Source organism: Lonchura striata, chromosome 13 (assembly GCF_046129695.1).
Source record: "Lonchura striata isolate bLonStr1 chromosome 13, bLonStr1.mat, whole genome shotgun sequence".
Lineage (NCBI taxonomy): Eukaryota > Metazoa > Chordata > Aves > Passeriformes > Estrildidae > Lonchura > Lonchura striata.
The window spans coordinates 10,405,639-10,419,159 of NC_134615.1; the positions used below are offsets into that span (position 1 = coordinate 10,405,639).

General features: G+C 40.0%; 1 protein-coding gene across 1 annotated transcript in view; it reads left to right on the forward strand.

Annotated features, from left to right (window-relative positions):
* The first annotated feature begins 256 nt into the window (after nt 1–256).
* LONP2 (lon peptidase 2, peroxisomal) overlaps nt 257–13,521 on the forward strand; it is a 37,728-nt gene continuing 24,463 nt past the window's right edge. The window contains exons 1-8 of the mRNA XM_021536112.2: nt 257–557; nt 1,378–1,612; nt 2,283–2,414; nt 3,635–3,757; nt 4,549–4,709; nt 4,913–5,007; nt 6,289–6,547; nt 12,125–12,266. Of these exons, the coding sequence (XP_021391787.1) occupies nt 325–557; nt 1,378–1,612; nt 2,283–2,414; nt 3,635–3,757; nt 4,549–4,709; nt 4,913–5,007; nt 6,289–6,547; nt 12,125–12,266 (1,380 nt within the window). The 5' untranslated portion in view covers nt 257–324. The remainder of the gene's footprint in view (nt 558–1,377; nt 1,613–2,282; nt 2,415–3,634; nt 3,758–4,548; nt 4,710–4,912; nt 5,008–6,288; nt 6,548–12,124; nt 12,267–13,521) is intronic.

Consider the following 13,521-nt stretch of genomic DNA (forward strand, 5'->3'; position numbering starts at 1 on the left):
GACTGAAGGGGACGAAGGGGACCCGGCTCGGCTCGGTGTTTGCAAGGAGACTGGACCCGAGAGGCGGCGGGAGCGGCAGTAGGAGCGGCGGGAGCGCCTCGGGAGCGGCGGGAGCGCCTCGGGAGCGGCGGGAGCGATTCGGCGCCGGGCCCGGGCCGGGGCGGCGCGGCCGCCGCCGCCGCCAGGGGGCGCAGCGGGCGGGCCGCGCGGCCGGGCCCTGCCGGCGCCCGTAGCGGGCGGGGCCGCGGCGCGCGAGGGGCCGGGCGGCCGCGGCAGCGGGGCGGGCGTGAGGGGCGCGGGGCGGCGTGAGGGTGGCGAGCGGCCATGGCGGCGGGCAGCGCTATCCAGATCCCCACCCGGCTGCCGCTGCTGCTCACGCACGAGAGCGTGCTGCTGCCCGGCTCCACCATGCGCACCAGCGTGGACTCGCCGCGCAACATGCAGCTGGTGCGCAGCCGGCTGCTGAAGGGCACCTCGCTGCGGAGCACCATCATCGGCGTCATCCCCAACACCAGCGACCCCACCTCCGACTGCGACGACCTGCCCAACCTGCACAGGTGCGGCTCGGCCCGGCTCTCCCTCGCGGCGCTGGGGTCCCCCCGAGCCCAGCCCGGCTCCCCGGCCGGGGCTCGCCGCGGGGCCGCCCCGCGAGGCCTCGGCCCCGCCCGCCCGGGAGCCTGGTCCCACAGCCGACCCGCGGGCGAGGTGCCGGGACGGGCTGGCCGGGGGGGAGTTTGGAAAGAGGCTAAGGGGAACGAGCAGAAGACGAAAGAACGCTCCTCTAGGGCTGTCGCAGCTGTTAACCTTTGGCTTTTTCACCTGATAGGTAACACAGTATTGACTTACTTCACATAGAATGAAAACAAGTCCTATTTGTCTGGTGAAACCAACATGATGTAACCCTTACTCTCTGAACTTTACCGTATCAGTGGACTTCGTAAGATGTTGCGAGAAAATAACTTATGTTGTAAATCTGCTTCAATAGGTACGGCGATCTGAAACATTGATTCAGGTCAAGGCTGGGAATTTCAGTGAAGAATCATCATTACTCCCATTTCTCAGTGTATAATGCTTAACAAAAATGTCAGTGTGCCTGTCCGCATCCAGATCCATTATTATGAAGAAATTACATGTTTCTAAATTGCATGACTGATATTATAGTACTTCGTTTTTCACTTAACTCATTCGTGTTCAGGTTCCAGTGTTTGGTTTTGTAGTCTGTGTTACAAAGGGAATTGGATAATCTGATTTCATTTCACAGTAGGAACTATGACCCATCACGGTCTTGCAACATATAGCTTGGTTACTTGGGCTAATGAGCACACAAAATGTTCTGTGGAGGGTGACAGATAATACAAGGATTTGATCTGTTTTTAGGATTGGCACTGCTGCCTTGGCAGTTCAGGTGGTTGGTAGCAACTGGCCCAAGCCCCATTACACGTTGCTGGTGACAGGCCTCTGCCGATTCCAGATCCTGCAGCTGCTGAAGGAGAAGCCCTATCCTGTTGCTGAAGTGCAGCAGTTAGATCGACTTGAGCAGTTCACTAATGGCCATAAATCTGAGGAGGAGCTTGGAGAGCTGTCAGAACAATTCTACAAGTATGCAGTACAGGTAATTTGTTTTATAATTGTGTGTCACATAACCTGTGGGTATTCTTAGGCTTTACTTGTTTTCTATCAACTTGTTTTCTGTCTATTTTTCAGTGACTAGTAGTGTTTCAGTATTTCTCCTACAAAATAAATGTTGCTGTTACAGCTTGAAGTTTCTATGTCAAATTCCAGGGTGTCTGCACAGCTCATTGCAGCTGAATCTTGTGCAACTGCTTGCGTTGGTGCTATGATAAGTTGGTGTTTCATATGTAGGAATATTATAAATACATTCTAGTAAAATATTTGATTAATTTTTACAGAGATATAAGAAAATATATACGATAGAAGTCTTATGAATCAGAATTTAAAGGATGTATTGAAAAAGAGTCATGAGGAGGTTTTTCGTGTGGGTATATGGGGCGAATAGGAGATGTATGTATTGAAAAACAATGCTACGAACAATAATGATACTTTTGAACTTCTCAGACAAGCAGAAAGCTCAAAGTCTTGGTGCTCTATTCTGAGTTAGTGCCTCATCTGTGAACTTTTGGTGAACTTATTCCAGTAGCTTTTTGGCAAACTACCTGGACACGCTTCACACTGAAAGGCACAATCGTGTTTGGGTCAGAGGGGCACTGAGCTCATGGCAGAAGGAGCACAGCGGCGTGAGCGCTGTTCCTTGTGTGTTGTAGCTGGTTGAGATGCTGGATATGTCCGTGCCTGCAGTCGCAAAGCTCCGGCGTCTCCTGGACAGTCTGCCCAGAGAAGCTCTGCCAGATATCCTGACCTCTATCATCCGAACAACCAACCAAGAGAAGCTGCAGGTATCGCCTTCTTCAGCGGTTTTAGTGCTAGTTAGGTGTTGCTATCTTTTAGAATCAGTCACTTTTAGGTAATTTTGGAATTGTGACTGTACAGAGATAATACTATGCCAGCAGGGATTTGTGTTACAGCTGAGCATGAATGATTGCAAAATGGTTTGATTGTGTTGTTTAAAGTGTTTGTATATGCATATGGCAGAACTCGCCTAAGGTAAATAGCTCTAGTTGGGAAATCTTGGAAATGGTTTGTTTTATTAATAGGTAGACCATGCACTTCCCATAGTAAAATTGATAAATCTTCCTTAAGATTGTGTTGAAATTTTGCTTACTTATCATAGCTGACTGACCATTATACATATCTTAATGCTAATAAGTTCAGAATTAAAATATTTTTAGTATTACAATTAAATATTTTTAAAACATCTTGAAGTCTGGGTTTCTTTAAACACTGAGACAGTGGTTAAATTTCTATCATATGTCAAAGTAAATCTGCAAGAATGATCTTTATGGCTTGGTGCTTATTCATCTGATTTCTGTATTTGCTTGCTATGTTTTGGAAGTTGTTCCTTCTTTTCTCTAACTTCTTATGCTGTGCCTGGAATTGATAGTGTGTTAGGTTGTTTCAAAGCACCACAAATACAAATTAATGCAGTAATTTGAAGGGAAGGTGTGTACTATAGCTGAATATCCTGCAGGAGGAAGGTACATTAGTTATTAGTGTGTCACTTTTTCATTATTAGAATTTCTAAAGAAAAGACCAGCTAGTGGAAGCTGTGGAAATACAGAGGAGCGGAAACAAAAAAATCTCAGAACAAAACTCTTAAGGCAAAAGGTGATTTTTTTTCCCTGGGTTATCCAAGGAGATGATGCTGTAATTTTTTTAACGGGGCCATCTCTTTCCTGAGGCCCAGTAATTGAAAAATAGAAAATTGATAGATATTTGCCACAGAAAATGCAACTGAAATACTGAAATGTTTTAAAACTAGAGAGAAGAGAATGTTCTATAGTTTGAAGTTGAAGTTTTGTAGTTCAGGCATCCAGACCCTTGAGGGCTAGATTTTGTGTACTGTATTCTCCTTGTTTTTCTTGCTACCTGTTTTCCTAAATCCATCTATTCTATACCTCTGGTCAAAAAACAGTAGCAGTATTGTCCATGCAGTCCTCCCCAGAGTGAGGATTTATCATTGTGAACTTGGTGCCTGCTTACAACTCCTTGCTTTTAGATTTTAGATGCTGTTAGGCTGGAAGAACGGTTCAAGATGACCATACCATTGCTTGTTAGACAGATTGAAGGCTTGAAACTGCTTCAGAAAACAAGAAAGTCCAAACAGGATGATGATAAAAGGGTATGGAGCTTTAAATTTGGAATACTTAAAAATTATAACTAAGATGCACTTTATAAACAGGCTAATGAATGCATGATTTTAATCTGTGCATTTTTAATTTATAGCCATAGGTGGCAATTTTGGCTGTGTAAATACACAAAAGACGAAATACTTGTTTAAAACTGTCTAGGCTTTATTTTTTTTTTAATTTAATTTTTATTTTTATTTTAGTCTGAGCACTTTGTGACATTAAGTAAATGCTCAGATTCCTCTGATGAGTCAGTTCACATGCATGGTATGCACTCAGTGAGTTCTGGCATGTGCAGTGAAAGGTGTATTGCTTACTGATTGCACTGCAGATGAGTGGCAGCTTTTGAACTACAGATAAAGAATGGGTGTTGTAAAATGGAGCTTGTTCACTTTTGCTGCATCTTACTGCACTTAAATAGTTCAGTAACTGGGAAGTCATTGAGAAATGAAAAAAGATAAGAGAGATTTAACCATTTTTCTGCTTAATATGATGGGCTGCAGTGTTTGAAATACCACAAATAGCTCCTTTCAGTTTTGTGTTGTTTGTGAGTTTAGGATATATGATAAACTTACTTAGGAAATATATAAAGAGCTGTACCTTTTTAAAGTAGTGACAATAACACTTTTTGAAGTTAGTTTCTGGACTTACAACTTTCTGGAGTTCTGAATTTTTCTGTGCACCTTACTTGTTTTTGCCATGATTTTCATTCAAAGCCAAAGTACACAGCTTATTTAAAAACCAAGACCTGGTGCAATTCTGTGGCTCTCTTTCCATTGAACAGGTTGTAGCTATTCGTCCTAATAGAAGAATCAGTCATGGAAGCATTACAGAAGATGAGGAGGAAGACGAAGATCATGATGATGTTGTCATCCTAGAAAAAAAGATTAGAACATCCAGTATGTCAGAACAAGCTCTTAAAGTTTGTCTTAAAGAAATAAAAAGGTAGGAGGCTTTTAAATGGTGGTTTCTTTTAAAATTTAAAACAAATCTTGCAGACCTTTTCCTGTTTGATATATGTTCCTGTTGGTTGTGTTTTTGAAATGGTTTTAAGCGTCAGGCAGCAATTGCTGCCTTGTGGTGCAGTAGAGACTTCTTTTGCATTTAATGTCTGGTTGGCCTTTTGAATTCTGTACTTATATTTCCAGGTTAAAGAAGATGCCTCAGTCAATGCCAGAATATGCTTTGACAAGAAATTACTTGGAACTGATGGTAGAATTGCCATGGAACAAGAGTACAAAAGGTAAATCCTTCTCGTAGTGGTGATTCTCATGCAGAAATATTTTAGGACAAGTAATTGTCATGTAAACACTGTGAACTGGTTCTGTCTTGTAAAAACATTGTTTGTTAGGTTACTGTAAGCCAGGTGAACCATTACACTTCAGTGAGAGCTGTACACTGAATAGCCTGTGTAGCTCAGTTGTATATCTAAGAATGTGAATTTAAAAATTATTAAGAATAGCGCCATTAAAAAATGAAGGTGTTAATAATTACAAATTGTGCCAGTATGTATCAAAGAAATGAGCATCTAATTATTTTTTATGTCAGACAAAAAACCCTTTTGGAGAGTTCTGTAATATTGATCTGTCTGAAGAAGATTCTGGTTTATCTTAAGCAAGTCTGGTAAGAAACAAAAGGATAAAAAAGCTCAGTTGTAGTTAATTTTAAAAATTACAGCTTGGGGTGCAGTGGAAAAACTGAGTCAGTGTCTGCTTTGTACTATAATTTTTGAAGTTGTGAGTAGAGGATGATACCGTTAATACAGATACAGTGTGCAAAAATGGAGAGTGAGGGAAGAATAGGAAACCAAACAGGACCGACAGACATCTACTGACCAGCACAAGTAGGTGAAGTGGGCAAAATTACTTTGCACAAGGTGGACTTAGCACACCTGCATGTCCATCTCTACCCTTCTGGTGCTATTTGTAGTGGTGAATTGTTGCTGGTTTGAAATAGAGCCCTGGCTGTTTACTAGTTTTGAAAATATTTTCTTTAATCATTAAATTGTAACAAGATCTGCCTACATGTACTTTGCAATATTATTCAAAGAATACCCAAATGAGTAAAATGTTTGTTGACAGTCATATCCTAGCAGAATGTTTTTTTGGTGGAAATTGCTCTTTGATCCTTTAAAATTGTGCTGTGTCATGTGAAGTTTGGTGTTTTTACTTTAAGCAAAGTTTTTGAGTGTGACCCAGGTGATTGCTACTTTGAACTCTGTAGCTACAGTGAAAACAAACACACATGAATACCGAAATAGAAAATCATTATAATAATTTTAGCCTTGGGTGTAATTATCCGTACTGTGTCATTTTCAGTACTATAATCTGTCTAGCTAAGGTCAAATTTCTTTCTTAAAGAAGGAAATTAAAGAAAACTTTAATACCTTTGTTTTAGAAAAGCATTGTCTGAAATATATGTGAGTTGGGGGGTTGCCCTGATGAAGGTATCTATATCTACTGTAGGATCAGTTGTTTCCATTTTAAGGTAAATGTGCTGATCTGTGTGCTGTTGTTGATGCCAGATCGCCTGGAAATCCGTGCAGCTCGCATTGTTTTGGACAATGACCATTATGCCATGGAGAAGTTGAAGAAGAGAGTTTTGGAGTATTTGGCTGTGCGACAGCTTAAAAACAACCTCAAGGGACCCATTCTTTGTTTTGTGGGGCCCCCAGGAGTTGGCAAAACCAGTGTTGGAAGATCAATTGCAAAGACTTTGGGTAGAGAATTCCACAGAATTGCTTTAGGAGGCGTCTGTGATCAGTCTGATATTCGAGGCCACAGGTAATTACTTCTTGTTTTCCTAATTGCATTTTTTTCTTTTTAGAATGTCTTGATTGTTTTAATTGTTCAGCTAATACAGAGAAATTTTACTTCTATGAAACAATGGTAGGTATTTATTGATTTTCCTTGGTATTCAGTGCTACTACTTCAGAGAGTATTTTAATGGGAATGGATGTTTAGTGTTGTGGTACAGCCTTTATTCTTTCCTTCTGCTGCTGCCCTTTATTTTCATAGGGAATGGATTTCATCTTGAGTTATTTTAGCACTTTGAAGTAAAATTTTGTAGACAGTTTAATGCAAGCTCTTGATTTTTCTGCCTTTTAAAAGTGATGTAAAGATTTCAATACATTCCTTCATAACCATGTTTGCAGCTGAAAGACAAGAGGAAGCTTGGAGTGATACATGAAAGTTGCTAGTGGATAGCAATGGGCTTGTTTGTACAATGTTTTCCTATTTCAAAAGGAGATTTATGCAAGGACACCTAAGCTGGCAGGTTTCAAAGGAGAATTTTTTGATAACATTCCCGAGGACAGTTTTTGATGTTGGGCTCTTTATGTCCTTACTGCTTTGTCTTTTGAATTTGTATTATTTCATTCCTTAATCCTTGCACCTGGAAGCATAATGGGCAGTAGGGATAGGTAACTACCAAGCATCAGTGCAGCATTTTTGTTTCCATTACACATAGTTTATGTTTATTGCATGCAGTATAGGAAATCTGGAATAATGCATTTTAGTCAGGTTTTCTTTTTTAAGTCATGTTATTCAATAAAATGTCTCCTTACAGCAGTATGTGAATACAGTGAATTAAAGCTTTCAGTTGTTTTGTTTGATGCCATCTAACAGTAAATTTTGCCCTGTGGCTATGCAGCTACTCTCAGTAGGATATACCTAAAATAGAATGTCCTAAAAACAGCTTAAAATGTGACTCGACACCATGTGCTATTCGAAGTGAAGCCACTAGAGGCTGTGGAATACTCAGCTTTATGGAAAGTAACTTTTCCAGAGCAGAGCAGGACTCAATCCTTTGTAACACGGAAACCACATCTTGAGCTTGACATTATAAGCAAAAGTCAAACTTCCTATCTTGTGCTTAGACCTCATAAAGAGTAAAGACAGGGAGAGTCATATGAGAGAGTCTTTAAAAAGCTTTTTAATTCAGCTGCTTGTGGCTGTCACACATTTTTGAGGGCATTATTAAGTTACTAATTCATGTTAGAGGCTAACTGTTACAAATTTCATATTAAAAAGTGTATGAAATTAGCCAATGGGAAAAATTTGCTAAGAGATTTTATTTTTCACCAGCAAAGAAAAATGTAATCAGGAATTAGCAAGAATATTGTGTGTTTACTGTTCAACAAGCAAGTGTATAGTTTAAAAATGAACTTTAGAGCAGTTGGTACCAGGAGTCCTTTGTAGCCAACTGCTTCTTCCAGTTTTTTATAACTAAAATCAAACTCACCTGTTGCCTACTGAGTTTTAAATTCTGCTTTGTTTTGTTTTCCTCCTTCTCAGAATAAGATTTAATCAGATTTGAACTACAGCTTTTGTGTACAGCCCTGTAAATGTCCTTCTGTGTGAATAAATCCTTCAAGTTACTCTCAGACATGTGAATCCATGTTGGCAGTCAGGGGGACGTGATCTGGAAGTGGAGGAGACACAGACTGTTGTTTTCTGGGTTTCACTGTGGAGCAGGCTGATTTTCTAATATTATACCTTAGAAGACACTGTTTTTCTCCTAAAAGCTCCTTATTAGGCTTTGGGGCTTCAGTTAAGAATTCAATTAACATTGCAGGAGAACAGTACTGTATGTGCCTACTGATGTACTGAACATGTAGAAAAATGTACTAAATGTACTAGAACATGGAAAAGGAACTGTTTCAGCTTGACTTGCAAGCAAACAGTGCCTGAAATAGCATTCATTTGGGCCACTTTGGTGAAAGGTGCAGACCAAGAGATTCAGCAGACAAGGCTCTTGGAGAGCAGCAGGGTGGGCTGTGGTGTCTCAGTAACTCTGCTGTCCCACCTGATGTGTAAATGTGGCCATTGGAGCTGCCCAGGTTTGGCCATTTCACTGGGGATCATGTGCCTACACCTGGAGCTTGGGAATCCTTCACTGATTGAGTGGAGTAGCAAGTATTGTTACTTTATATATATTGTTATATATAAAGTATTAATTTTGTATTCCCAAAATGAAATCATCCTCTTGGTACAAAACCAGAGCTCCTTGATCAGATATCCTTCAGCTGTTGTCTGTATTTATCACTCATCTATACCATATGTTAAAGTATGTTGGTTTACATTTGTTGTTTACTTGTATTAAAAAAAAAAAAAAACCAAACAAACCAAAAAACCACAAACCACTCTGAAGGATGATTTAGAACTGTTTTCCAAGAAGCTCATTGTTTTAAAAAAATATCCTGGGTATTGATATTTTGTATCACACAGTAAATGTATGATCTTCTCTGTTGTGTGTCTTTCTATTTCTGAAAAGGAAAAATGTAATTGTGCCATTTATTTATAGTGGTGCTGGTGAGGTAAGTGTGAAGCTCTTCTTTCTCACCTTCATGTGAAGCACTCCTTCCTATATTTCCACTGCTCTGCAGCTTCAAAAGCTTGGACAGCTCACTTCTGTCTTAGGCCTTTATTGAAGACTTTTTTGGTGCACCTGTTTGAGGAGAGGTGGGATTCCTCACCAGGACAGCTGTGCTGGCAGAACTTCCCTGCACAGGCCTTGTTGCACCAGAAGAACTTCAAACAGCTTCACCCATGAGAGGAATGAGCTTTGTTAGACAAGTACAAAGCAGAGGTAGATTTATAAAGCCCTAGAGTGGATGCAATCTCTGGCCTTGCACAACAAAAAACCCCCAAAAAACCAAAAAGGATGTGACCTTGTGCAAGGACATTCAGAAACAGTGGTGTTAACTTTGTTACCCTTTTCTGGCCCTGCAGTTAAAAATGATTTAAAACTATTTGTCTTGAGTTCACTGTGAAGAAAGTGAGTCCTGTTTCTTTCTTTCAATAATACTACCACTACTTCAAGGGTTCTGTGTCCTAGGCTTTCCCAGTTTGGGAGAACTGAGAAGGTTAGATTTCCCAGCTGTTTTTCTTGCATTTTCTAGGATACACAGTGCCTGATGACATACTATACCACTATAAGGTTTTGTTTAAAGGTACTTTTTCACTGATCTGAAACTATATAAAAAGATTACTAAGTTGCAGACCTCTTCCTGGAGCTCTCAAGGGGTTGGGTTTTTTAAGTGTTGCTACACAAGTGAGGTAAGTAGGAAGCCTGCTCTGTGCTTCCTGTTTTGAGTGGGGAAAGCTGACTGTCCTCTGGGTTTAATGCAGGGAAAGAAACTGTGTCAAAAAATGAGCAAAGCAATGTAGGATACTGTTTAACCTCCTTTCAACCCTAGCAAAAATAATGAAATCAACATCACATTCAGTGATATTTTAGCATTTAGTTTCACATCTTACAAGGCAAAGGTTAACAGCCAGACAGATAAATGGCCATATCTGCTTGTAATTTTAATATATTCTGGCTGGTTTTATATGTAAATACCTGCAGGGCCTGCCTTACCAAGGATTCTTTTGTTGAGATGTGTTCCCCTAATAACTTTTGAGATCTCAAGCATTTGATTATTTGTATAATAAAATAGGTATTGGTCCATCTCTAATAAATGAAGAGGTACTACAGATTGAGACGATTGCATCTGTTTGCCTTAATTTCATTTATAAACCAGCCTCTTTCTTAAAACTCAACAGAACATGGAGAGCTCAAATCTTCATAGGATTCAAAAGGACCAAGTAGAACTGTGTATATATAAACACAAACATGCATTTAAAAATGCATGTAATGTTTTATAGCATGCACTTGAAAATAATGTAGGAAGCAAGAACAAGGAATGTTTGATGTTTACCTAATTATGGTACACTCTTACTGCCATAAGCAAAATACTGAAACAGTTGGGCTGCATTGTCTCTGAAGCATAAAAAATTATTCTCTAGTGCAGTGAGCACCTTGTGGTAAAAACGATCCAGATAAGAACAAAACTAGCACCACCAAACAAGACCCAAAACCACAAAAAGAAAAAAACCTAAACCCATAACTGAAAAAACCCAAATCCCCCCAAAACCAAAGAAATACCCAAACTGAAACACTGACACATTTATTTACACTGGTGAATGATTCACTTCTGTGAACTCTAGCTCTGATTCAGTCTCCTCATTTTCTGATTGCACTCTGTAGAATGCTTTCCCTGTCTTGGCAAAGCTGTGGGTGTGCAGATGGAGGAGGAGGAGGCAGGCTGGCTGTGTAATAGCTCCCCATGCAGAGCCCTGATCTGTAATGAACGTTCCACAGCACACCCTCCGTGACAGCAATCCGCTCCCTTGCTGCACATTAAGACTACACAAAAGCACTGAAGTGAGGAACTGTTGCCTGCTGGCTGCTTCAGTCTTTAACAGCTGCCTCAAGAAGGTGGTAACAGGCAACTGAATTTCTCTTGCATTGCTGGCTATTTAGAAGATCTTAAAACATCTATAATTAAATTAAAATTAAATTTTATATACTGCTATTTGTTTCTTCAGTGGTTAAATGTTACACGGAACTGACACCATTGCTCTGTGGTTTGGATTCTGGTTTTGGGGTTTTTTATATATTTAAAGTAATCACTAGTATTTTTTGAAATTACTCCCATGGTATTTTTGGATTCATCTTTGTAAATGTCATCCTGTTTATTTTGGACAGTAATAAACCAGATTGTATGGCAAAGCAGGCCTGTTCTGCTTGTCTGCTTTGTGGGGGTCATGAGCTAGATACTGTAATTCAGCACTTAATGTATCTCTTTCGTCTTAGAACGTCATGCTCTTAATTATAGTATTTTGAGTAGTTATGGCACAAGCAGAAATGTGTGTGATAAATGCAGCAAACAAGGGTTACATACACCTGTAAAATGTAGTTCTGCTCTGTGTGTGTTGTGGAAAAAATATTTTACTGATTTGCTAAATAAATTCAAACTTACAATTTTTTGTTTCATTGCAATATTAATCTTTTCATTTTATATTGAAATGACAGTAAATACAGTTTTTTTTGTTGGGTGTTTATTAAATCATGCTGTCAAGGGGACATTCACAGTTCAGCATAATTGGAATTTTGCTCTCTTTTGTAACATGCTGTGTGAACTCTGTTGTGATGACAAAATCCCAGCATTGTAATTATGAAAATGTTTTTATTAATGAGGTTCCCAAATCTGCTTCTGGAATGCTGGTACTGGAACATGTTAGATGTCCACAAGCTGTAAAGTTTGGATACACTTTAATGCAAATTATTATCTTTGCAGACCAGCTAGTTTACCATGGAACTCAAATTTTCATCTGTTGCTACAATTGCTTGTATTAGCTCCATTGTATATTCCATAATTTTATCAAGTATTTCACAAATTTTTGCAAAAAAAGAAGAATTGTTGCAGTGCTCCTTGTTCTTCTATTTTGCCTGGAGTTTTATTTATATTTTTGGTGTTGCTCCTCCTTTTCCTCGTGTCACCACCCTCTTTCTCCATCTCCTTTCCTTTCCAGGCGTACCTATGTGGGCAGCATGCCTGGCAGGATCATCAACGGGCTGAAGACTGTTGGGGTGAACAATCCTGTGTTCCTCTTGGATGAGGTGGATAAGCTGGCAAAGAGCTTGCAGGGGGATCCTGCAGCAGCCTTGCTTGAGGTAAGAGGTGTTAAACTGCAAGTATTGTTTCATTTGAATTTTAAAAGAATTAAACTGGACTCAGAAGATTCAGTGGACAAAAGAAGGCCTGAGAATGCCAGCTCAGTTATTCAGATATCAACTGCCGAGTTCTGACATAGGTGGGTTTCTGTCAGTTCCTTGGGTACAATGCAGATGCTGTTACATGGTGGCTAAGTAACATAGAAATCTCAGTGAGCTGTACTTGAACACAAGGACAGATTTTGGGGTGTTTTCTGTATTTAAATAGTGTTCAAGCCCTAAACATCACTTATTTGGAGGACTTCACGATACTGATTTTTAATGATCAAATATTTTTAGCTAAGAAAGAACTGTAGAGAATCTAGACAGTAACTAGACTTCTTCAAGTTTTCTCTTTCTTTCTTGGAAGAGCTTTAATGTATTTTTGAAGCTCTTGATGGTACCAGCTTGTATTGAAGCTAAGCAGTTTCCCCAGTGCATAATATGGACTAGCTGCATGTTCTTTTAGGAGCATTTCTTTAATTAGTGTTATAATTAAGTTTCTGAACTTAGATTTTTCATGTAAGTCACAGATTCCCACTCCTTGACTGATTATGGTGTGATGAGTGTTTGGCTGATTATGGTGTGATGAGTGTTAGCTTTCCATGAGAGTCAGGTTTTCCATGAGTGAATTTTTTCTGAACTTCTGGGACTCAGATGTGAATTAATCTAATTTTGGAGCACATATTACAGTTATTTTATCACAAAGGTTGTAGAGCTGTCAAAGTTGGTTTGCCTAAAGACACAAATAACATTCTGGAGATACAAGTGTTGAGATCTTATTAATTAGGTTAGTTTCAGGAGGTTTGGCTTTCAGAAGGCCAGAACTGGAGTGATCATGAGGAAGATGAATTGAGACCTGTGCCTTGCAAGCTTCAGGTATCATGTAACAGACAGAAGTAAGGAGTTGTCATAACCTTCATCCCAATATCCATTTTCTGCAGTGTGATGCGATAGCCCATTACAATTCCTTTTTCTGCTGATTTGTGCCTATTCAGTGCTTTTATTCTAGCAGTTTGCTGGAGAGAAGAAGGAGCATGTCCTTAGGTGTGGGGAAGAGACAAAGCATTGCCCTTCCCTGGGCAGAAAGAAGTCTGTGTCCATTGTCCTGTGCCAGCATGGATGGCAGAGGAGGGAATGAGGGAGGTGCTGGCACAGCAGGGCTGGGCCAGGCTGAATTGTTGAGGCTGCCAGGGCAGATGCAGCACTAATGCAT